The 24267-nt window shown below is 55.6% G+C and overlaps 8 protein-coding genes across 8 annotated transcripts; 4 read left to right on the forward strand and 4 right to left on the reverse strand.

The window, feature by feature from the left end:
• Positions 1-1702: 1702 nt before the first annotated feature.
• On the reverse strand, positions 1703-3833 carry PHACADRAFT_84271 (uncharacterized protein; the record flags this gene model as incomplete). The annotated part of the gene is made up of 10 exons (XM_007390665.1): positions 1703-1913; positions 1963-2587; positions 2650-2856; positions 2924-2975; positions 3032-3049; positions 3110-3194; positions 3250-3338; positions 3386-3436; positions 3487-3589; positions 3637-3833. 10 exons carry the CDS (start codon positions 3831-3833, stop codon positions 1703-1705), a joined length of 1638 nt encoding a protein of 545 aa, XP_007390727.1.
• A 295-nt stretch (positions 3834-4128) lies between these two features.
• Positions 4129-8695, forward strand: PHACADRAFT_134794 (uncharacterized protein; the record flags this gene model as incomplete). Its single annotated transcript, XM_007390666.1, is given in 8 exon segments — positions 4129-4700; positions 4763-5382; positions 5418-5500; positions 5560-5655; positions 5719-6075; positions 6089-6092; positions 6130-6204; positions 6277-8695. 8 exon segments carry the CDS (start codon positions 4129-4131, stop codon positions 6561-6563), a joined length of 2094 nt encoding a protein of 697 aa, XP_007390728.1. The 3' UTR covers positions 6564-8695.
• Positions 8696-8747: 52 nt separating this feature from the next.
• Positions 8748-11563, reverse strand: PHACADRAFT_247830 (uncharacterized protein). Its single transcript, XM_007390667.1, has 4 exons — positions 11135-11563; positions 10693-11070; positions 9448-10637; positions 8748-9395 (listed from the first exon to the last, which is right to left on the reverse strand). Exons 1-4 carry the CDS (start codon positions 11483-11485, stop codon positions 8966-8968), a joined length of 2349 nt encoding a protein of 782 aa, XP_007390729.1. The 5' UTR covers positions 11486-11563; the 3' UTR covers positions 8748-8965.
• Positions 11564-11723: 160 nt separating this feature from the next.
• On the reverse strand, positions 11724-13444 carry PHACADRAFT_247831 (uncharacterized protein). Its single transcript, XM_007390668.1, has 6 exons — positions 13264-13444; positions 12931-13215; positions 12293-12863; positions 12127-12235; positions 12007-12068; positions 11724-11950 (listed from the first exon to the last, which is right to left on the reverse strand). Exons 1-6 carry the CDS (start codon positions 13416-13418, stop codon positions 11885-11887), a joined length of 1248 nt encoding a protein of 415 aa, XP_007390730.1. The 5' UTR covers positions 13419-13444; the 3' UTR covers positions 11724-11884.
• A 255-nt stretch (positions 13445-13699) lies between these two features.
• Positions 13700-16026, forward strand: PHACADRAFT_168741 (uncharacterized protein). Its single transcript, XM_007390669.1, has 8 exons — positions 13700-13848; positions 13974-14030; positions 14098-14367; positions 14424-14474; positions 14521-14705; positions 14761-14783; positions 14834-14916; positions 14975-16026. Exons 1-8 carry the CDS (start codon positions 13785-13787, stop codon positions 15247-15249), a joined length of 1008 nt encoding a protein of 335 aa, XP_007390731.1. The 5' UTR covers positions 13700-13784; the 3' UTR covers positions 15250-16026.
• Positions 16027-16876: 850 nt separating this feature from the next.
• On the forward strand, positions 16877-18814 carry PHACADRAFT_180442 (uncharacterized protein; the record flags this gene model as incomplete). Its single annotated transcript, XM_007390670.1, has 3 exons — positions 16877-17147; positions 17200-17385; positions 17445-18814. The coding sequence occupies exons 1-3, from the start codon at positions 16982-16984 to the stop codon at positions 18812-18814; spliced, it is 1722 nt and encodes a 573-aa protein (XP_007390732.1). The 5' UTR covers positions 16877-16981.
• Positions 18815-19295: 481 nt separating this feature from the next.
• PHACADRAFT_111750 (uncharacterized protein) lies at positions 19296-21437 on the reverse strand. The gene is made up of 4 exons (XM_007390671.1): positions 21421-21437; positions 21227-21366; positions 21041-21172; positions 19296-20986 (listed from the first exon to the last, which is right to left on the reverse strand). The coding sequence occupies exons 2-4, from the start codon at positions 21311-21313 to the stop codon at positions 19475-19477; spliced, it is 1731 nt and encodes a 576-aa protein (XP_007390733.1). The 5' UTR covers positions 21314-21366; positions 21421-21437; the 3' UTR covers positions 19296-19474.
• A 293-nt stretch (positions 21438-21730) lies between these two features.
• On the forward strand, positions 21731-24055 carry PHACADRAFT_247835 (glycosyltransferase family 21 protein). Its single transcript, XM_007390672.1, has 5 exons — positions 21731-21954; positions 22009-23617; positions 23671-23734; positions 23783-23938; positions 23999-24055. The coding sequence occupies exons 1-2, from the start codon at positions 21777-21779 to the stop codon at positions 23025-23027; spliced, it is 1197 nt and encodes a 398-aa protein (XP_007390734.1). The 5' UTR covers positions 21731-21776; the 3' UTR covers positions 23028-23617; positions 23671-23734; positions 23783-23938; positions 23999-24055.
• The last annotated feature ends 212 nt before the right edge of the window (positions 24056-24267 follow it).

Raw genomic sequence — 24267 nt, forward strand, 5'->3', positions numbered from 1 at the left:
ACACGATGATCGAGACCGAGATCCTGGAAAATACGTCAGGCGGGCCTCACAATGTGAGTAAGATATCGCACTCACTCGTACACGTTCGCATACATGGCGCTCTTCGTCGCCACGTTCAAGCCGAGGAACTGGAGGACCGACGCGCCGGCGCCGCTGATGAACATGTCGAGCAGCGACCCGCCAAAGGCCGTGGTGCAGATGATGGACGCGCAGATGAACGCGTACGCGCAGCGGATCCAGTTCGGGTAGATCGCGCGCGCGCGCAGGAGCTTGCGGAGGCGGTCCGTGGCCTCACGCACGCCGACCTTGTCGTGGAGCACGTCGCGGTAGACAAGGTGCACGCGGTGCAGGGACGTGAGCGCGATGCGCCCGCTCGCGCGCACGAAGCGCGTCTCGGAGACGACGGTACCGCGGTCCATGAGGTTGGCGATGATGAGGTTCGGCATGTGCACGAAGCTGACGTTCACCTGGAGGATGTCGGCGGCGGACTGGAGCTGGGACTCGATGCGGTGGGAGGGAGCACCGAAGGCGAGGAGTGTCTGGGCGAGGACGAGGATGAAGTTGATGCGGTCCTCGTATGCTGAGTGCCAACGCAAGTGGATGAGTTAGTACGAAATGTAAAAACAAGAGCACTCACGTTCGACGTGCTCGAAAATCTCGCGACTCTGTCTCCTCAGCAACTTGACCCTCTGCTTGTAGCTAATTTTCGGTGTGTTAGGATCCGGCTGCTTGCTCGAGCTGGGCGTCGCAGGACTCTCGACTCCGCGGATTTCGCTGCTCCGGAGCGACGGCACGCGGCCCGCGCTGCTCGTCGCTCTGCCTAGTCTGGGCCGGGGAGTCGAAGGCACGAAGGCGATGCTGCGGTCCGACTTGGCTGTTGCTAGATGCGGACGTCCAGGGCTGTTCCGTTCGTGCTCGTCCTTGTCCTCATCTGCCAGAGAGTAGGCTGTCGAGCGACGGCGCAGGAGGGCGTTGTCGCCCACTCCGGGGCGCAGAAAGGTACCAGAACTGTTCTTCGCCCTCGGAGTCGCCTGTGGGTCGTATGGGCCTGGCACCGGGCTGGCTTTAACATAGAATGTGTCTGAGGAGCGGCGTCGAGAGGCGTCGTTTGTTGAGGAGGACAAAGGCATTCGGGTAGGCTGTGGTAGACAGAGACGATGTTGGCGTCCCCTGCCAGCCCAGGAAGGGCGCTTTTGCACGATGCTGGCGATGTATCGAGGCTGGCAGTGCGCGCCATCGGCATCAGCTGGCGTCGGTCAGCCATCGCCCGAGCTTATTTTCTGGGGTGCCTTCGACCCAGCCTCGTTTCGAATCAGAGGGACTCTTGTTCGCATCACTCGCTCTACATCTCCCTCATGTCTTTCCATCGCGATATTTGTGCTTCCCCTGCCAGCGCGAGTCTTGCGCTCCGTTCACCGAGCAGGCCGCCCGTGGCTGTCGCACCCGTGAACATTCGGAGCAAACACTCCCCGACGACGCCACAAAGACGATCAAGAAGCGTGATCTCCGAGCGCCACAAAGCCCAGACAAGCGCGCGAATTGCATACGACACAGCAAGTACAACGTCAGCGAAGAGTACAGGGGTAATGCTAAGACATACAACAAGGGAGGTATAAATCATGACGACAGCAGAAGAGTGGGTGACAGTACAGGTGATGAGAAGGGCCGAGTGCAGGCAAGCGTCCGTGGGGGTATGCAGAGTTTATACAACCTTGACGCCTGTCAACAGGCGTAATGAACGACATGGTCCACCCATGTCCTGAACCTTGCCAGATTGTTGTGCGAGGACGATGGCTTCCCGCAAGCGTTTCTGTTCAAGAAGTTCCGGTTTCGAGAGAGGATCTCGCCGCGGTGCCTTCCAGCCAGCAGTCTTCTCCACCGCGTGCCAGAGAGACATTCGGATCTGCATGTCACTGAAGGCTGTGTCAGTGTACCCCTAAACCGGCAGAGATGAAAGATTACTTCTTGTATTGCTCAAGCATGGCATCAAACTTATGCCGACTCGACTCCGGGTCAAAGTCAGCAGGCTCCCAGCCGTACGCGAGCAGCGCATGCCCGTCCTTCTCGATCTTCTCCTTGAGCTCCTCCCACATCGCCTCCTTCACGGCCAGAACCTGCCCGACCGCCCGCCGGAGCTGGAAGAACAGCGTGTGCTCGTTCATACCCGACACGTTGCACACCGGAAAAAGCTCGACGGCCGCCGCCCCGCCGATCCGCGTCCCCTCCTCCTGCACGTACGCCGCCATGTGCTGCGCGCGACATGTGCACCCGCCCCCACTACCGGCCGCCGCCGCTGCGAGACAGGTAGCCATGGAGACCGACGACGCGGCCGTCGACACCGACTCCGAGCGCTCCTGCCGCGTCCTCTTTGATCCGAACCCCGTCAGCTCCGAAGACCCGGTCGAGAAGCTCGACCGCTTGCTGCTGCTCGTGCACTCCGACGCGTCCGACAGCCGCCGCGGCTCGCCCGGCTGGATCGCCCCCGGCCGCGTCAGCTGCAGCGGCGCGATGGGCGGCATCGGAAAGTTGATGACCGGCGGAGAAAGGACGTGTCCAAAAAACGCTGTGAAGTAGCTCGGAAGTGTCGCTGTCGGTAAGGCACACTATGAGCGTGATGGCGAAAAAGAAGCGTAAGTGAAGGGTACCCACAACTCGGGGTCGGGTTCAGGAAGCGGCTGTGAAATACAGAACAAAATAGGTGTTCCAACAGAGCGTGGTCATGAGGGAGGCTAGAAGGCACCGGCAATCTTGCTATTGCGCTCTCCTCTACGCTGTCGTCAGGACCCATCTGGGCTCGCGGTAGGGGGGCATTCAGGGGGGCCGTGAACCATCGCGGGAGCGTTGGGAATATCGCATCTAGATGATGGAAGAATTAGACATACGAACACCGGACATCAGTTTTCCGAGATGCCAAGGCACCGACCTTCCTCGATAACTTCCACAGTGCCGCCTGGCCCCAGTACGCGGTAGACTTCCTAAAAGGGCCGTCATTCTAGAAGCTGGGAAGACAGTGGACTGCGGCTGTGTTCACCTGATATAGTGAATGCCACTAGAAGCGAACACAGGTACATTACACGTTGGTCTGCGGTAAACCATACGTAGCTCTTACCTTGTTCTCCGGCACTGCAAAGGCGAGCCCATGTATGTGCACATGGTCGAACTCGTCGTCGTCGAACGGGAGTTTCTGTCGCAAGCTGCACGGGGAATGTCAGGAGCATTGCCTCCGCCGCAACGTAATAAGCGACCCACAAGTTCCCATGGACCCATTCTATTCGCGAGGCTATTGAGTCCTCGAGAGCGAACAGCGGGATTTGGACATTGACGAGGTCATAGCCGACCTGACGTCGGGTTAGGGTGCGGACAGGCCGTGCCGGAGTACACTCACGAATGTGCAGTCGGGCCACTCCTTGGCCGCGTCGACGACCCAGTCGCCGAGCTGCGCAGCAACTGTGAGCGCGCGGAAAGGCGGAGCGAAAGCAGACGCACCCCGGTGCCCAAGTCCAGACAGCGTCTTGGAGGATCGCCTTTGAAGTTAATGAAGCTCACGGAGCCTTTTAGCCGGTTCATTAACGCGTGGTCGGTGCATGACCTATTGCGCACGGTCAGCTGGAACAGACACCGGACTCTGACGCTTACATATCGAGGACTTCGCGGTTATAGGAAAAGGGATAGGGGGCCTTGTCGCGCCCCAGGGAGTGAAGCTTTGAGCCGTGCTGTATGATCCATTTGTCCTCGCGCTTTGTGGATCGCTTGCGGTCCGGAGAGGGCGGGCTGGTGCTGTAGCTCGGACGTTCTGGTGAGTTCTGAAAGTATGTGGTGGTGGCAACCGGCATCGGGGACGGAAGACGGGATGGGGGACGGTGGGGGGAGAGAGGGAGGGGGACATATCAAGGGATATCAGCCTCTGGGACGCCGTCAGACGAAAAGAGGCTCCCTGCATGCACACCGAGGATCACTCAGGTCAATGACTTCCACAACAGGAATATTTCCTGAGCTCCCATCTCCCACCCAGGCGCCCACAGATGATCGCCAGATCTCTGCGCGACAAGTCCCCAGGCCGACATCCGTCATAGACGTAACACTCGTCCTCGTCGGCGCACCCGCGAGCACCGTGCAACGCCGACAGCGATGCCACGACGCAAGCCGCACTCTGCAAAGCAGAAGAAGGAGCAGCTCCAGCAGAAACGCGCCATCAAGCGCGGTGACGTCGAGCCCCCACCGCCCTCGACAAAGCACGACCGCAAGGGCAAGCGACCCGTCCGCCCCCAGCAGTCCGAGCCCGACTCCGCTGCGGCCGAGTCCTCGCGCAGGCTGCAGTCTGCGTTCGTGAAGCTGCCCAAAGCCTTTCTCGAGGACACCAGACGGCTCTCGGCCAGCCTCCCGCTGGGGCGCCCCATTCCATCGGAAGCGGCTGTCTGGCATGATGGATTTCCTTCCGTGGCCTCGTCTGACCATCACGCGAACGATGTACAACGGCAGCTGACGTGCCCTAGAAGGCCCAAATGGCGTTACGACATGTCCAAGAAGGAGGTCGAGAAAAACGAAGAGGGCCTCTTCAAAAAATGGATAGACCAGACCGACGAGCTTGTCAACACCTGGAGCGAGCAAAAGCCTCCAGACAGCGTGCAGACTGAGTCGGGTGAGAGTATGCCCAGCGCACCCACAAACTTCGAGCGCAACCTCGAGGTCTGGCGACAGCTGTGAGTGCAAAGCCCCGTTCGTCCACCATCACTCGCGCTGCTGATGTTCACCCCTGCTACAGATGGCGTGTGACGGAGATCTCACAGATCGTCCTCGTCCTACTCGACTCACGCTGCCCCCTGCTGCACTACCCACCGTCGCTCGCATCTTATCTCGCATCGCCACACCTCTCCCGGAAGCGGACGATCCTCGTCCTCACCAAGGTCGACATCGCCGGTGCTGCTCGGGCACAGGCGTGGACCGTGCATCTCCAGTGCCAGCATCCCCACCTTCGGGTCGTCCAGGTGGAGTCGTACACAGAGAAAGCTGTGGGCGGCGCCCGGAGGGTATACGAGTCCCATCTGCCGTCAGCCTTCCGCCAGACGCTTGTGGATGCGCTGCGGGAGACGCATGCTGAGCTCCTCGAACCACCCGAGAGGATCAGAGACATGCCCGAGAAGGTCGCGACGTGGACGGCACCCGTGAAGCGGGAGATCGACTGGGAGGCTGTCCTGCATGCCCGCGGAGGTAAAGTCGGCGCCGCGGTGGGTGGCGTGGCTGCTCCTCGTGTTCAAGAAAATGCAGCAGCTGGGTCGTCCGAGACCGAAGCAGGAATAACGAGAGACGATGATGTGGACAGCATGGACGATGTAGAGCCAGAGTTCTTGACGATTGGACTTATAGGCACGTATGGCCTACCGTGTATGTATGTACATTGCGTGATAATATTATTTCAGGTCAGCCCAATGTCGGAAAATCTTCTCTGCTCAACGCGTTATTTGGCACACCAAAAGTTAGAGCTTCGAAGACACCTGGAAAAGTACGCTTCATCCATCAATTTCCGCTTAGGCTAACAAAAGTTTCGAATTACGCTTGTAGACAAAGCATTTCCAGACACTTTTCTGGACCCATGAGGTCCGGCTGGTCGACTGTCCAGGACTGGTCATGCCCAACCTGGTTCCGATGGAGACCCAGGTAAGCATCAAGCACCTATTTTTCATTAGACTCGACCAGCCAAGATGACACTCTGCACCACAGGTTCTCAGCGGCGTCCTCCCAATCTCCCGCGTCTCCGCAGTCCCTCTCTGCATTTATCACGCCGCTCAACTCCTCCCCCTCGAGCGCATCCTCGAGTTGGAGCATCCCGCCGCCAAGGCTGCGCCGGCGGACGACAAACGCACATGGCGTGAGCCGCGCGGCGCCGAACAGCAGCACCAGCACCAACAACAGCAACAGCAACAGCGCAAGGCGCCCGATTGGACGGCGATGGACATCCTGACCGCTTTCGCCCTCAAGAAGGGCTGGGTGACAGCCAAGGCGGGACGGCCAGACGTGAACCGTGCCGGTAACTACAGTACGTGCCAAAACCCGGCTCCTTTGTTTTCTTTTTCGCGCGTCTCCGGGAGAGGGCTGTGCTGATGTTCATATGATGCTTCGCCCCCCATTCAGTCCTGCGCATGCTCGCAGAGGGCAGGATCAAGTGGGCGTTTTCGCCACCGTCGGAAAGCAGCGGCACCGGCAGCAGTAGCAGCAGCGTGATGCACGAGGACGAGGAGGCGGTGCGGATGCAGGTCCATCAGCAGGAGCCTGCCACAGGCGCGGGCATCTGGATCGTCTCCCACAGCCACGACGGCGACGCGCTCGAGATCAGTGATAGCGAGGACGAGGCGCACATGCACGCCACGGATGCACCCGAGAGCGACGACGAAGAGACGCTCGGCGCGCTCAGTGACGACGCGGATGAGGATGATGAGAACTTTAGCGATGAGACCTTCGTCTCCACGGGCAGGAGCCGATTTGCGGCTCTTGATTTTGGCGGTGGCGATGACGACGAGGGTAGCGAAGACGGCGAAGACGATGAGGAAGCCGATGTATTGGCCTGAACGCAATGTACAGAAGGAACTTACACTGCTACGGAGTAGTACACTCACACATACGATTGGGTCGACCGATCCTAATAACATGATACCGAACAGAACAAGGTCTTGTGTGTACGCACAGGTGGAACATAAAACGCTAGAACAGGTTGCAAACATCGTGAAAGCAATAGAGATTACGGGATCGACCAGCGGATGACGAGTGCTTGTGGAAGAGAAGTAAAAACAAGCATCAGATGAAGAGAAACAATATTCATAAGTAAGGCCGAGCCAAGACAAGCGTTAAGGAAGTAAGCAGTTGGAGGTAAAGAAGGCCGGACGGACGCTCGTCTGCAGATCAAGACTGGGTCAAGTGTGCAGGCAGAGCGGCAGTCCGTGGTATATGAAGGTAGGGATCCTCTCAAACTTCAAGACCTCGTTCAAGCAACATATCCATACAAACTTCCAAAGCGGCGGTAGCATGTCTCTTCAGCCACTTCCTGAGTGCTGGCAACATCTACTACCGCACTGAAGGGCCGCCCTAGGCTTAGTATCGGCCGCCGTAAGTCGCGCCGTAGCCGTTGTTCATGCTGGGACCGCGTTGGAGCTCCGTCATCTGGGGGCCCGGCGAAGGACCGCGCGCAAGGTCGGCGTAGCCGCCAACAGGCGCAAGCGTCGTCGGACCAGCAGTGAAGTCGTGGTCTGGGACTGGTTGGAGGGTAGAGACACCGTGCTGGGCACCGTAGCCAGCGCCGTAACCGTTGTTGCTACCGTGTCCGTAGCTCTCCTCGCTGTGGCCAGAGGAGTGGAAGGAGCCGTGCGAAGCGGAGGAAGGGTTGCGACGGAGTCCGGGGATGTCGTCGTCTGGGGCACCGGTGGAGGGCTGCCAGTCGATCGGAGCCATGCGGTCCTCGAAGCTGGTCGAGGGCTTGAACTTCCACTTGCGGATGATAGTCCAGCCGACCGCGATAGCACCGACGCAGGACGCGATGACAATCAAGACGGTGAGGCCCGCCTTGGTCGACGTTGACGTCGCGCCAGATACAGGCTGAGCAGAACCGGTGCTGGTGGTATCGGCGAGGGAGGATGTGACTGTGTGGGTAACACGACCTTGGGAGTTCGTTGCGTCGGCATCGGTGTTGTCAGTGCTGTCGGTGTTGTCGGTGCTGTCGGTGCTGCCGCTCGACGTTGTGACAGGCTGTGGAGGGGTATCTGGGGTATTTGTCGGCTGAGCAACAGTACTAGTCGTCGATGCGGTGGTGCTCGATGCGGAAGTCGAGGACGACTGCGTAGACGAGGTAGCGGCAGAGCTGCTCGCGGACGAGGACGAGGACGACGAGGACAAAACAGCACTCTGTGGGCATGTTAACATCGCCGAGGACATCTATTTCTGGGAGCTGTCACATACTGAGGACGCGGAAGTCTGCGACGCGCTGGCACTGGTCGCACTGCTTGAGGCAGAAGTAGCAGGCGAGCTCTGGCTCGTGGCAGCGGAAGATGCGGCGGTGCTTGAACTAGTCGTAGCAGCGCCAGTCGTGGTGGTGCCGCTGAGGGTAGGCGGGTCTCCTGCTGCACCATTCGTACCGGGGAGTAAGTCGCCTAGTATAGATGCACGTTTCTTGATCATGCGGTTCAGGTAGACATGGTCGCGCGCAGCGATGGGGTGGGGGGCTGAGTCGGCCTGTGCGACAGTGACAATGGCCAGAACGAAGGCGAGGTAACAAAAGAGTGTGAGGGAAACCTTGCGAGGCTTGGAGACGAACATGTTGGCGCTGTACGTGAAATAGAAAGTCTCTGGGGATAAGCAGCAAAAGGCGGGGCAAGCGATGCGCAGGACGAGGGACGAGGACCAGCCAGGTGAGAAAGCAAGATGAGAACGGAAAGCAAGGATAATGTGGGGAAAGAACGAGGGCTTACGAGAGGAATAGAGTTAGAGTTGGGGGCCCTGCTCAATATTGTCAAGCGTTTTTCTTGGAAGCCGTGGGGACAAAGGAAGGCGAGCAAAAAAGAGTGGACACGGTTTGACTGCAGGGCGTGCGTGCAGGGGAGGAGCGGAGCGGAAGGGAGATGAGCAGTTGAAGAAACCAAGGCAACATGAAGCCGTAGCCATCAGTTTACACCACCTGTCAGCCACAGGCGCCCATGCTTTGTCCCTCCCTACCGTCGGCGAACGAACGGTGCCAGACACCCTCTGACGTGCACGCAGTGATGCTCGTGGTAGTATTGATTGTAGTGGTATATGCATTACGCGGCTGCAAATCTCCCTACAGTACTTCGAAGCGTACCTACCTGCGCAGCGAGACCGAAGCGAAAGAAAAGTGCTAGTAATACTGACATCGAAACGAGGCGTCAGAGGTCCTTCAAACAGGAAGAAAGAGACGTCATGAAGTTAATGTTCGATCAGTCTATCTGTCCGAAATGCTGTCCGTTCAGTTGTGGCTGGTCAGCGTCCACTGATCAAGGGGGACAGACGGCGGCGTGACAAAGTCACTTGCCGACATGCCCTCCCACATGGGGTTGAAGAGGACTTGCAGACTGTAAGTACCCGGGCTGAGGCTAATGGTAAGAACCGTGACACCAGGATTAGGAGAGTCGACGGCGCCGGCGGGAAGAGGAGGATCGTCAGGGAAGCGAACGGGATCCATTGTAGCGAACGTGGCGCCGCTACTCGGACTTAGGATTTGCACTTGCATCGTGTTGTCACCGATTTGAAGTGTCGCTGTCGTGCCGTTTGCAGCGATGGTCACCGTCGCATTAGTGTGCATACGCCACATGATGGGCTGAGATGTGGTGATATCGTCCTGGAGCAGCACCTGCTGCCTCTTGTTCAAAGTACGAATACCACGCAGGAAAGATGTACTGCAGAACGATGTCAGACAAGCGCCAGATAAGTTGTAGTATATGTACTCACGTGTCGTTATAACCGCTGGTAAGGTCAGCGACCCAGAAGGCGGTGGACTGGTCGGGAACTTGGTAGACAGTGCTCGAGCCCTGTGCCTCGCCAGTACTACCAGAGTTCACGATCTTGGGTTCCGCGTTGACGTTCTGGTTCAGCTCATTGACCAAAATTGTATTCTGGCCCTCGGTGCGCTTGCGATAGTATAACCACCGTTGCGATTCCTGATCATCGCTCGAGAAGTACCCAATGGAGTTGTAATCTCCGGATCCAAGTTCACCAGCCCAGCGTGTGCCAAGGGCGTCGATGACGAAGTCACCCAAGTCGAGGTCGTTGTGCGTCTGGTGGTTCTGGAGCTGACCAGCCTTGATAGCGACGTACAGAGCATTCTCATCGGTCCAGGAGCTGCGGAAAGCGGCCCACTGGTCGAGTTGGTTGTCGAAGAAGCGATCGAGGGACAGGCCATCCCAGAATGCGCCAGAGGCCGTGATGTCGTACCAGAACATCGACCATGGGTCGGGAGCGTCATGCTGGTCACGCTGGAAGAGCATGTACTGAGGTTGCTGATAATGATCGCCGTACAGGAACATGCTGTTGGCAGTAGAGCTGTACTTGTTGGGGCCATGGTCACCGTAATTGAAGAGAGAGCCGAAACCGGAAGTATGCATGTGGTAAAAGCCGGTTAAGTTGATGGATGGGTTGACTGTGAAGAGACCAAAATCCGAACCGGCAGCTGTCATGAGAGAGGAGGCCATCTCTGCATGACCGGTGGTACCGAAATACCAGTAGTTTGCGGTTTCCGTCCAGGAACCGTCGTCCGTTATGGCTAGCGCGCAGCCAGTCAAGGCGTTGGGGATGGAATAGCCAAGGATCTGCTCGGCGGTGCCACTCGTATCGTCTCCTAATATCGCAAGTGCACCCATGGTCATGCCATTGTTGCAGACGCAGTTCCAGTTACCGGTGATATTGTTCGCCCACCAACCGGAGAAGTCGCCGCTGATAACATTCTGGTACGCGTGGACACCCTGGCTGAGACCGTAGGTAAGCATGTTCTGTAGAATGGTGCTCTTCTGGTCCGCGGTGAGGACGTCGTAAAGCCAGTCGTAGGCAATACCGAACGCAGCAGTCATCTCGGCGGTGTCGAGGAAGTGGGAGGGATTCCATTTGGTAGAGTTATTGGGGCCGAAGTCAGGACCGGCAACGTACTGAATGATGCCGTAAGAAATTATCAAATCGCACGACATACTGGCCACAACTCACCTGCAGTTCAGTCCACGTACGATTAACCCACTTGGTGTCGTTCGTCATCCGATAGGCATAAGACCAAGCTTTTACCCGTTCCTTCACATAACGACAGTTATCAAGGATACCACTGGAGCCGTCCATGAAGTACTGGACGGGCTCGAGGTTAGACCACGCCGTCGCGTTGCCGAAAATCGTATCGTTCCATTCCGAGAGATACGGATCGGTCGCAATGCGCTGGGAAAGGACTTGCCACTTGTACGTTGGGGCGATGAGACGCGGCCGGTCTGGTCGTACGTTCGTTGGGCTCGGATTAGATGGCTGGAAGGGGTCGTCAGGCCACAAAAGTGCACTATCGGTGGAGAAGGTGGGGGTGGTGAAAGCGGCAGTATTTGTCTGAAAAATACAAGACATGTGAGGACTAGACGCTTGGTAGACGTCAGGAGCGGGGAGGGCTCACTGTTGAGGGGTACAGAGGAAGGAGATACAGGCTGTCTGTGCCTGTCGGGAATATGCCGATGGCTTTCTTCACCGAGGCAGCTGAGCTGGCGGATGCGGCGGCCTGGTCGCCCGACGACGACCCACCGGCTGCGCCAGACACGCTCGAGGAGCTCGAGTTATGGTTCCGGCTTCCAACGACACCGCCCACGACGGCAGCAACAATGACACAGATGGCTACAGGGATGCCGAACTTGATCCAGTTGCTGGTGCGCTTCTTGGCAGGCATGGGAGTGATATATCCAGACGATTCGTTATAATATGGGTCGCCGGAGCCGTATGGAGAGTTAGCGTTGTGGTAGCTTGGGGCCATAGCACTGCTGTGCCCCTACAGATTATAAAGGAGCGGAAGGAGAGGCACGCAGTGGGCTGGAAAGGGTGGTGAAGGGGAGAAAAGATGTCGAACGATGGAAACGATGGAAAGCGCCCGCCTCGCGCTTTTGTAGTCGCCTTCGGTTGTCTGTCTATTCTTGGCCCGCCGGCACTCGGCATCCCCTCTTGATTATAGTATTTCCTCAGCGCAGAGTCAGCTTTAGAGAAAATTCCTAGTGCCCGTTGCGAGCTAGACGGCTCGACCATGATGCCTGTATTCACTCAATAGCTACAGTACAGACCAGGTCGTCGGGGAATGCATGATGGCGAATGTTTCCGGATGAGGCGGCACTTAGGGGCAGACGGCGTGACATCTCCGCTCGAGCTCCTTTCTGGCCTCTCATTCCCGCACGAAGACAGCTGCCGCGCCCATGCCGGTGCCAATGCACATTGATGTCACCAAAACCTGGAAGCACCGAGATCGTTAGCTGGTGCCCATGCGTCTAACATGCGCGGCCCTACCTTGCCGTTTCTCCGACCGAGCTCGTGCAGACCTGTGGCAACCTGTCTGGTACCTGTACAGCGTAAGGAAGGCCGAACCAGATAAGCCGAGGTTCGTGATGCGAAAAGAATGCGACTTATCAAGCGGGTGACCGAACGCGATGGCGCCGCCGTTTACGTTGACCTTTTCCTTGTCAAGACCGAGCTCCTTGAGGCAGAAGACATACTGCGACGCGAATGCCTCGTTAATCTGTCAAATAACCTTTTAGCCCCGCGGCCTTAAGCCAGCCTATTCCCCGAGACCCACCTCATACAAGTCGACATCATCCTTAGTGATGCCCGCAAGGGACAGCGCCATGGGAATGGCATATGCTGGACCAATGCCCATGACACGAGGAGCAACGCCGGTAACCGCTGTAGTAACATGCTTTCCCAGAATTTTCAAACCAAGTTCTTCTGCCTTGCTCCGCCTCATCATCAAGACAGCTGCAGCACCATCAGTGATTTGGCTAGCGTTTCCACCAGTAGTCTGAGCGCGGCCCCACTGAGGGAAGGCAGGGCGTATCTTCAGCAATGACTCTTTCGTGGTGCTATAGCGAATGCCGTCGTCCTTTGTTACGACGTGCACGGTGCGCTCGCCAGTCCTGGGATCGACTATTGGAGCGATGAAGGGGACGATTTCTGGTTCGAAGCGTCCCTCTTTCTGCGCTTTCTCAGCGCGCTGATATGAAAGCGCAGCAAACTCATCCATCTCCTCACGGGTGACGCTGTAGTCCACTGCGACGTTCTCGGAGGTCCAGCCCATAGGCATGGCGCAAACCTGTCCAGCGGGATGGTTCTTCAGTGCTTCGCTGCGCGGTTTCCATCCGGAATCCGGACTGAGTGGAATCACATCCGTCAGAGTCCATTTTTGCACGCGCCAGAGAATTCCTGGAATAGACGTACTTGGAGGACATACTCTCCATACCGACAGCAAGACCAATCTCAATCTGACTGGTCTTGACTTTGTTGGCGATGTCCGTGACGGCCATGAGACCCGATGAGCACCAGCGATTGATGACCTGGACTGGAACAGTTTCTGGGAAACCAGCCGCCATGGCCGCTGCACGCGCCTCGTACGCGCCGTTGACGGTCAGCACGGTGCCAACAGTGATGTCTCCGACCAAGGAGGGATCAATAGTCGAGCGGGCGATAGCTTGCTTGAACATCTCGAGCAGAAGCTCTTCCGAACTGCGCAAACCTCAGAGCAAGTACAACAAGAAGGACACAAGAGCATACGTGGCATCTTTGAAACCACCCTTTTTCGCCTTGCAGAGCGGAGAACGGATGGCCATGGTTATGACCACATCGTCTGGGCTCTTACGTTCCAATGCAGCAACCCCTCCTGAGGAGCCTGGTGTAAGGTGCGACACGACTTGCTTGATGCGTTCCATGATCTGTCAGAGTCTGGTAGATTCACAAGGTATGCAGGGGTTGACGAGAACGCAGATGGCGAGAACCTGCAGGAGAACCAGTTCTGCACCTTAAGAAGTTCGGGTGGTCCGGCTATCTTACTTTCCGTGCTCCCCTTCTCGGAGCCCTGAGAGGTGGTGGTCGTTCTAGTCCGAAGCTGTCAAGCCGCGCTTGTGATTACAGCTCCGGCCCCTCCATCCCTGCGCTGGAAGGAGCTCGAGACTTGGTGTGGGACATCTGACGCGATCTCCATATTCATGATCATATATGAGGCCTAGGTGGAGGTTGCCGCAAGCGGCTACTAGTACTGCGAGCTCTGCGAGAAGCGCTCATCATTTCGTGCCACCATGTCCGCTACGGCTGTCGCGGTGCCTACCATCGTTCAAGCAGTTAATATCCCCAAGTTTATAGGTGAGTGTGTTTATTGCTCTATGCAAGAGCTATGTAGGAGCGCTGGCTGACGCATAGTCAGATATAGCTGGTATGCTAGAATGGAGTCGATTAGCCAAGCAGACCGATTGAGATTGCATGAATAGTCAACTTCACGGACGCAGTTTTCAGAGGATATCATCATGGGAAGAAGAAACATGAAGGTGTGTAACTGGTGTTTTGAACAGGGACGATGATTTGTGCTGATGGTGCCAATCCTGCGCGCGGCAGATGATTTCGAGGACATGCTCAAACGCTCCCAGGCAGCCGGTCTTAAGTCCATGATCATAACTGGAGGCAGTCTGCCCGAATCCAGAGAAGCACTGGAACTGTCGCGTCAACATGGGCTTTACACTACTGTAGGGTGTCACCCGACGCGATCCGGAGAGTTTGAGCAGCATACAGATGGTCCTGACGGATATCTCAAGGAGCTGGACGAGCTAATCGAAGGCAATCTGAAGGGCAAGGGACGTGTGGTCTGTGTCGGTGAATGTGGGTTAGGTGTGTCTTCTTCCTTTACACTCAAAGATTTTACAAGCTCATAAGTACATGAGCAGATTACGACAGGACACACTTCGCGGCACCCGATATTCAACAGAAGTACTTCCGTACGTACATCATACACTGAAAGAGCCGTCCTGACAATTACATTAGGCTTACAGCTCTCACTCGCAAAACGATGGCATTTACCACTCTTCCTTCATTCTCGGGCAGCCCACACAGACCTCGTCAGTATCCTACGCGAGGAAGGGTTTGGAGAAGACGGCGGTCGAGGGGTTGGGGCAAATAGCGGGGTCGTTCACAGTTTCACTGGAACAGTTGAGGAGGCAGTGGAACTGGTGCGTCAGCCGAGAGGCTCTTACTTTTCGCTTCTGATGCATCTCTCGAATATAGATTAACATGGGCTTTTACATTGGGTGTGTTGCCATGTTCCAGCTCTACAGCCAAAGCTAACTCGAATCACCAGTTTAAACGGATGCTCGTTGAAAACCGAAGCAAATCTTGTTACCGCTAAATCAGTGCCTGTTGAGAAGCTTATGCTTGAGACCGGTGCGCTTTCCTGGCTGAACGATGTGAAAAGCCACACCGACCTTTTTTTTTCTCGTAGATGCACCATGGTGTTCGATGACTAGCACGCAAGCATCGAGACGGCATCTCAAGTCACTCCCACCACCTCTGAACTCGCTATACTTCCCGCAAGCGACAAAACCAGAGTCCTTTGTCTATGGCAAGCCGGTTAAGGGTCGCAATGAGCCGTCAGCTATTGGGGGTGTCGCCTGGGTGGTCAGCCAGCTGCATGGTATAGCTCTGGAGTCTTTGGCAGATCAGGTGTGGAGAAACACAGTCGAGTTGTTCGGTCTTGAGGAGCTACAGGATAGTTAGTGGTCCATCGCCAGCCAGAAAATATTCTCGGTTCATCCCGCGAATACGCTGGTGACGTTCGGCGAGCGCTCTGTGTCTGTGCCTTCGTGGCGTCATGCCAGGCCATTTGGCAGCCGATCAGACCGATGATGCACAATGATACATGTATAGTAATGCTCGATACGGTCAGTGCTTGTGAGCTATTGTCAACTGGTGATCTTCGGGTTTACACGTGGCTGTGCAGCCTATCTCAGGGTGGAGCTTCAGAACCGCAGCCGTCAGCTCACAGCTTGACTCTTCCGCTATCCACCAGGACGATGTCTTGGTTCAAGTCGCGCACACATCATACACGACAGCAGTATCCTGCCTCTATGCCTCTATCTGAAGCACCACCAGCATGGACGCCAGCTCCTGAAGAGTCGCACACATGGGGGCTTCATAGTGATGTGCCAGCCGACGAGTTCGAGGCTGCTGAGCAGTTCTGCGAACAACATCCCATGGAGTTCCCGAAGTTACTCTCTTCTTTACTAGTGGAGCGCATCGTTGCCGATGGGTGCAAGACATGGACTATGGAGCAGCCAACCTCGAGCCGATTTTCCGGACAAATCGTGACCGACCGCGGGGAGAAAGGCAGTGGCGTAACAGAGGTGGTAACGGATAAAGACTGCGGTGACGTGTGTCTCTTGAGCAACCTACCGCTGCTAGCAGGGCTGTACGATATTCAAGGAAAGTCAGGTACCTACTACGAAGTCCACATACGCAGAATGAGCGGTATCATTGCGATTGGTGGGTCCTGGTAACTCGCCTAGTGACGCGCCGCCCTGATTTACCCCTCTCTCATAGGTACTGCCTGCAGGCCATATCCAGACTGGCGATTTCCAGGCTGGAACCGGGAGTCCGCCGGTCTACACCTCGATGACATGCGCAAATTCTTCGAGGATCCAAAGGGTGGACGGGACTATGCGCCCACCCTGAAGCGTATTAAACCCGGGGATACGGTTGGCTGTGGATACGACTTCGCATCGTCGAGCATCTTCTTCACGTACAATGACCTACGCCTCCCGGATGCATTTGGCGGTGTGTACATCCCACGGGCACGGTACGACGTCTACGCTGCCATCGGAGTAGAGGGTGCCTGCGATTTAGAGGTCAACTTTGGTGCGGATGTATTCAGATGGAAAGAGGGGAACGAGTGGGGCTGGCGGGTAGAGGGCCATATTGGGAAGCTATCTGGGTCTGGGCCACCAGGAAGGCTCATTGAGGAGCTATCATCGTACGATGAGGCTCGGAGATGACGACAGCAACATCGACAGAGCATCTGGATCAGATGATGCTCTGGAAGACCCATATAATTTGTTTATACTTCCAAGACTTTTGAGATAAGTGCCACTCATCAATAAGCCGTTTGAAACAACAAATTTGACTCGACAGTTCCGTGCGGCCAGCAGCCTGCGTAAATTTGTGCAGCTCACCCATCAAAAATATGCTTCTATCGAGGAATATGAAGCCAATGTGCAGGCTTTATTGATGCATGACCTTATTGGACACTGCCGAGGCCGCTTCTAATGAACCGCCGCGTCGCGTCGCGTCTCATAAGCGCACGTGATACAATTTGTGTCTGAAAATCTTTTGTTTCTGATCTCCTCCCACTCCCTGAAGCTTGTCGTGAGCTGTAAATTCTGAGGCTGTCCTCGCTCAATCACTGCCCATATCTGTGTAATCCTTCCTCGCCTCTGGCTGCCTGTAACAGGCCATGCAGGACTCTCCAGACGATATCGGTAGCTCAAGCAGTCGTGGCTCGCGTAGTAAGGCCACTAGAGGTAAACCACCGAAGTCACTTACGCACGTCTTTGCGGATGAATTTGCGGATGATTGGGTGGAAATCGCGGATCAAGTATGTGGTCTGTTAAAACTACCTGGTACGTATCCTGCGAATCTGTCCTGAACTATCAGGCTTACCTCCCTCTTCAGACCTCACGACGCGCAGTGGCCTCAAGAAAGTGCACTCAGATTTGCCCGCCATCCAACAACTTCTGGAAGATACCTTTAAGCATGCTAAGCGTACGAGGAATACCAAGGTCATGGGTGCTGTCATTGCCATCTACACCAAGATGTGTATGGTCGATTCCATCTTGCAAACAAAGATACTAGATCGAGGTCCGCCTGTCATAAATTCGCTTCGATATTCAAAGGCTCAACAGGGATTTGATATATAGGATTTTACCGGCACCTGGTTACTCTCGTCGAGGATGATGATGCACGCCATGTCGCTCTACGTGCATTGAACTCCATCGTCTTCATCTCGGGAAAGCAAGTTCCTTCTAATTTTCTTGGGGGAGCACCAGCTGTTCTTAAACATGCGCTCAAACACTTGGAAGACCCTACTACACTCGCCATCACGACCGGTATCTTCGCTCACGGTGCTTCTGCCGCACGGGCCCTCGGCGCCTCTTTCGACGTAGTCGTACTGGTACGAGCCCTGCTCAGTGCTCTCAAAGGCCCACACGCGACCCGATTCATGTTCGAACACGCGATGATGTGCTTCGCGGCGACTCCGTACGACACCGTGAAGAAGTGCGAACATATGTACCCCTTCGTCACGCTTATGGCCGCCCTCATGCATAGCAAGGACTTCGAGCGGCGATGTCAAGTTGTGTGTAATTTAACCAAGATGCACCTCAGGGATCGCGACGCTTCAGGGAACGAGATATTGAACTCTCCGCCCGAAGACACGAAACGGAACTGTATAAGCACGGTCTTAATAGCCAATAACCTGAAGATAGAAGATCTACCCGAGACACTTCGTAAAGCTGCGGACAAGCACGGACGAGACAAGTTATTCATGACACAGCTGCAGCGGGGAAGAGCCGCGTACGCCGCACTCTTCGTCCGATACAATCTTGAGACGGATCCCCTTCTTCTGGGCCATGAACTGGCGTCCTTGATCTACGACTACCGATTCGCTCTCCCTGACATACTCTGCCCCGATTGTGGACATATTCCCAGCTGCAAGCCCTGTATCTCGCAGTCACCATGGGTCGAGCTTGCTCAACGATGCTACAAGAGCTTGCGCGAGCAGGATTCGCCGTCGAAACAGGACTTACTCTATGCCGATATGCTGGAGTGGAAGACGCTCTGCTACAAAGGTGAGAAGACGCTGTACGAGTTTTGTAATTCCGCGAGGGAGAGACATCCACAATGCCCGCTGTTCTATTACCTCCCCAGGGCCGAGGGGCCCATTATCGCACCCGATTTGCGCCTACGCCTGGCGAAGAAGGGTCTCAAGTGCTCTGATATCCCGGAATGGCTGCGCATCGAGCTTACGGGGGTGGCCGTCGGGGCCGCGTGGACTCAAGTCATGGGCGCGACGACGAACAGCCCTGTAGCTGTAACTGTGTACCCTTGGCTTGTGTGCGCTCGCTCTGATGCGAAGTGGATTTTGGACAATGGCCCCCCGGACGGCTTGATGAAGTGTTTCCATCTGTTTGTCTACATCTTGTCGCACGTCGTTATTGAGGGCGGTGCAACGAGCTTCAAGGCGCCGTCCATTCAGGCACGTACAATTCCGCAAGTCAAGTTGGTTTGACCCTGACGAGAAACATCAGCGTGCGATGAAGGAGCTAGAGATTAACGGGGACTTCCTTCGTTTGTTTGGCGTTACGGCCAACTACTATCGCTACTACGCGAGGTTCACCAGGAACCTCGTAGAAGCGCACCGCACAGGCAAAAGGGAATGGGCCGAGTTGTTAATATGCTCGGACGAATGGTACCTCGGGCGGAAAGCGGGTGAGAACGGTCGACATCACGCGGTAGACTCAGACCAGGTGCAGGACTCACTCTCGAGATGGATTGCCAAGTTCGACGGCTGGGATGAATCGGCTACAGAGGCAAAGCCTAGTCAACTGGCATTCAAGGAGCCGTTTTCCAGCACTGTCCCTTCGATGATTTGCTCCTGGTGCTCCAGACCGAGCGCGGTTCTGAAGAAGTGTGGCGGATGCGGGCAGGAAAAGTACGTTCAGATTCTGCTCGTCCTGTTTCGCCGACTTGACGGCTCTCATTTCGCAGGTACTGCGACTCCGAATGCCAAAGACTGCACTGGAAGACACACAGAGAGCACTGTCAGAGTGTCAAACGCCTTGGGTCGACTGATACTTCGCAACCAGCTACACCCCCCGAATCTTAGAATGAATTTGTGCCTGTCTAGAAATCGTCCAGAGTACATAGAGTATCCTGTCTGGAGTCATGACTACCGCTTCCAACTAGCCTGTTTCTTCGTAGCGAACTGGCACCTGACGTGAGGCACGTTTTGCCTAAGCCATGGTAGAATTTCGGCAGTGATTGTCTGGCAGCCGTCAAGAATGAGCGACATAAGCGGGGAGGGTCGTGGCGAGGCTTGAAGTCTGGCCTCCCCTTGCTCGATGTCTTCAGCGGAGTGCAGCGATTCGAGGGGCAAACGAACTTTCACGAGTCGTAGCAGTGGGCCATCACGGACGTCAGGGCAATGGGAGACGTTGAGATGGGTGAGCTGCGGACACAGGATCTCGTTGCTCCTCGGTTCCGCCAAGGACTGGAGGACCACCCCTGCATTCGTCATGCCGAGAAGATGCAGCGTCCTTATGTTTTTTGCGCTCTCGAGAAAACGCACGAGACTAGTAGGATCCAAGAGGCTGCAACGGTCGATTATGAGTTCTTCGAGAGGCGCAGCCGCAGAGCTAGTACGGGCATGATCAAGGGGAACGTCTATTGTGCCAGTCCACTTCGAGATGTGCAACGACCGGAGATTTGGACAGAGGAGCTTGCAGAACAAATCGGAGCCCAAGAAAGGACCGCCCAGGGCAAGCTTCGTGAGAGTCGACAGGGGCACTCGATCCGTGGAAGACGGATGCACAGGCGTTGAGACAAATGACTGGTATTTCCACGACATCGCATCTTCGCCAGCGAAGAATTCGACGACTTCTAGGCGAGTATTTCGCTGGAGGAACGATGTTAGATCGTGGAGATAAGTAGCGTTAAAGCATCCATGGTATGAGAGGGTGGTCAGCTTTTCACAGCGCTCTGTGAGGTCGCCCCATGGTATAAACACTCCGCGCACACTTAGAGTGCGAAGCTGTAGCGTCGGTGAATGGAATAGCCGGTGAATGTCCATCGTCGGAAGAGGATTGTGCAGCTCCAACCTGTCAAGATGGCAGATGATTTCGTGCGATAGCAGAGGGAGACGCTGACGGAGGGCACAGATATCCACTTCGGCAAGAGATAGCGTCTGAAGGCCATCGAGGGATGTAGTTTCGAGTACTTGTAGAGCCCACATGGTCTTTGCATCCCCACTTCGAATGCACAGAGCCTTCAGTTTGCCTCTGCTGCGTGTTTTCCAAAGCGTGGCCTTGACTATTGGATTTACGGTTGATAGCGACAGATGGGTCCATAAGTTAGGCATTTCGACCACGACGCATCTCCAGTCGCGGCAGACTTGACCCAGTACGACAACCTGTGTATGATCCTCCTCGACGACAAGGGAGAAAATGCCGTGGGCGATCTCGACAGGGAGTCTTCCGAAATGGTAAAACGCCGTGCATGCGCGCTGTCGCTGCCGTCTTGTGTGAGCGGCCTGGGTAGTCTCGATGTCAGAACGTAGTGCCTCGAGCTCCGTGCGACGTTTGGTGTCTTCAGGTTTGATCCTTTCATGCGCCAGATCGGTCATTCTGAGAGCTGATTCGAATTTCTTGATGCTGAAGAACAATCGGGCAGAACGTGCGTAGCCCTGCCAGTAAGTCCATGAGACGAGAAGGGTCGCTCGAAAGTAAGAGCAACCAACCTGCCATCTCTCCGGTGAGAGCTTGATGACCTGTTTTGAGTCTAGGAGGGCTTCCTTCGTGCGGCCAAGCTTCTCGTGAACTGCAGCTCTGGAATCGAAGACGGTGGAGTCGCGCGCATGAAGGTTGATTGCCTGTGCGGTGGAAAAATTGAAGCAAAGGTGGAGATAATTCATGAGCATACATACGTGGGACAGAAGCCGCAACGCGTCCTCGTATCTCTGAGCTTGGAAGCACGCGACGCCCTTGCTGAACGCGTCCTTCCACTCGACCATGCCACCTTCGGCCACGCTAAGTCGTTGGGCGACAGCCTCAGATTACCCAGCGACTGCTCAAGATGTTTATCGCGGTACAAAGGTCAAGAAATACGCTCGGTACATACCTAGAAGTTCCAGCTTGAGATGAGGTTAACGAAGGCTGGCCAGAAGTTGACGAGCATGGCGGTTATTTGACACTGTTTGCCAACGGTAAACGCGAGCCACGTGCAAGCAACCATGGCCTCGGACGACGACCTAGAGGTCCACAGGAGTGTGTTCAAGCTTTCGCTGGCCGCTGTTGGCGTAGTGTGGTATGCAGTGTTGTGGTCTCTTGGTATTTTAGGATGTTGGACCGCGTGAGTCTAGCGTCCATCCCACTCAGAGTCAAGCTAACTCGTGTGTTAGTCGAAAACGCTACCGTCTGCGGCCGCGCTCGCCTCTCGCCTCTGCAGCTGCGGAGGATGTCCCCGGGGTTTCCATTATGCGACCTTTGAAGGGGCTTGATCCAAATTTATACGAGAACCTCGAGTCGACGTTCCGTCAAGAATATCCGAATTACGAGGTTTTCTTTGCGGTGTCGGATGAGCACGACCAGGCTCTTGGAGTAGTGCGGGATCTCATCGCGAAATACCCGCATGTTAATGCGCATGTCCTCATTGGTACGTCCTCCGTACATGTCCGACGCTCACTGTGTCGAGCTCACTTTCGTGCAGGCGAGGAGAACATTGGAGTTAATCCAAAGGTCAACAACCTTGTCCAGGCATACCGTCAAGCCGCTCACGACATAATCTGGGTCCTTGATTCCAATGTTATGGTGGATCCCGGTACTCTTGCGCGTTCCGTGGACGCTCTGGACGGCCCTTCGTCGGTCGCGCAACCAAAGCGCAAGCGCATAGCCCTAGTCCACCACGTTCCATTCGCTTTCGCAACAGAGGCGGCCCTCGGCTCCCACGTCGAGCAAGCCTTTCTGAACACGAATCACGCGAAGATGTACATTGCAATCAACACGGTTGCGATTGATTCATGTGTCAACGGCAAGTCGAACCTGTATCGCAGAAGTGACCTGGAGCGTGTGGATGGCACACTTAAGCCGGTCTCGTCCTCGGGCTCCACTCGTGACAAAGGCTTACCCGCATTCGGGCGATTTTTGGCCGAAGACAACATGATTGGCCTTGCGCTATGGCACGAGCTTGATGTCCGCCACGACTTGTCCTGCGACGTAGCCCACAACGCTGTTGGTAGCATGTCCCTTGCGGACTACTTCTGGCGACGCGTGCGATGGATTCGAGTCCGGAAGTACATGGCGTTCGCTGCAACAATGGCGGAGCCCTTCACGGAGTCCATTGTCGCTGGCTGTATAGCAGCTGCGTCTCTGCACTACCTTCTGGGTTTTCCCATCTGGCTATTCTTTCCCCTACATTTCCTCACGTGGCTACTCGTTGACTTGGACGTCTATGAATCGCTGGCCGGACACCCGGTTCCTCCAGGATTAACGAGGTGGAAGTTCATTGGTGCTTGGGCACTGCGCGAAGGGCTGGCATTGCTTATCTGGTCGTATGCCATCTGGGGTAGCACAGTAGACTGGCGAGGGAAGAAGTACGTGGTAATGCGTAACGGCGAGGTACGGAAGGCCGGTCGAGATGATGTCAATAAATGGCAGCGCTGGATACATCGGACGTCATCTCGAGAAGATGTGGCACAGTATGAACCAATAGAACTTGCGCAAGATTGAGTATGTACATCGTATAACCGATACAATAGTCCCATTTGTCCGTACAGCTTGTTTATGCCGTGTTACATTCTCTGCGCGCAATAATCTATTCACTGGAAGGGCTCAGGGAACGATGGTGGCTTGGACGGTGTAGCTACGCTTTCGGTGGATGCAAAGGGTGAGCGCTTATACAGACCGGGACTCGGGGTCGGATTGGCAGGAGGGGTGGGCAGAGGACCAGGCTGGCCAGAGGGGGTGGAAGCAGATGTACGGGCCTGCGCAGCACCAAGTGACGATTGGACGGCGCCCATCGCCCATGGTCCATATTTGTGGAAAAGGTCAGTACCCATGGACAAGATATTTGCGGGGGATTGCTGTGCGCCGGTCTGAGGGGGCGTCTGTGAAGGCGCAGACGTGGAAGTCGGAGCGTTCCCGCCGGCTGTGTTCGAGGCCTTCGTAGCAATACGCCAGGTGGCATCCCAAAGAGCAGCCGCCTTTTCCTGAACATATGAGACTACGTTTGTCTGTGCTGCAGCGATACCAGCGTCGATGTCTGCCTCGTTTTTCCTGAAGTAAGGGTCCAGGTAGGTCTGATAGACCCATGACGATCCCTGCGGGCTACGCTTAGAGATGCATGGATACGCTTACACAACAAACAACGCACCGAAGTCTGAGGTAGCGATAGGAAGAGAAGAATGAGCGTCCGCAGCTCCCAGTAGAATGGAAACCTAGTAATGATATGAGATGCGGTCAAGTGGATGCTAAAAGGATGATACCAGCTGATAAACCACTCTGCCACATTTTCGAAAGCAACGAGTGCACCAATACATGTCCAATGCATGCAACATCTTTCCAGCTCAGATTCTGAAAGGGGTCTGTGCGAAAGGGCCTTCCAGGTCGAATATGCCGGTACTAGGAATGCAAACCAAGCACTAATAAACGAGTATGAGTTTAGCTTGTCGTCATCTCGGGAATATGTGACAAAAAATTACCCCATAACTCTTGAGACCATTGCCATTAACATCTTAAGGAGATTGTGGTGGTCGTGTGTACAGTAGGTATGCGACGCGAAGATGCCGAAAGAGGACTTCCGGCAGCACTGCCGCCCGCGTCGCAAAACGGTGTGACATGTTACGCGTGATGATCCCGGCGGCGGCGGAATGTCGGCAGGCTGATGACGGGAGATGGCCGGGGCGGCACGTGAGATCTCGGCCGCAGGCTCAGGTGTTCGTGCATATCAGACCGCGCGCCCTTCAACTCC

This window comes from Phanerochaete carnosa (assembly GCF_000300595.1).
Source record: "Phanerochaete carnosa HHB-10118-sp unplaced genomic scaffold PHACAscaffold_1, whole genome shotgun sequence".
NCBI lineage: Eukaryota > Fungi > Basidiomycota > Agaricomycetes > Polyporales > Phanerochaetaceae > Phanerochaete > Phanerochaete carnosa.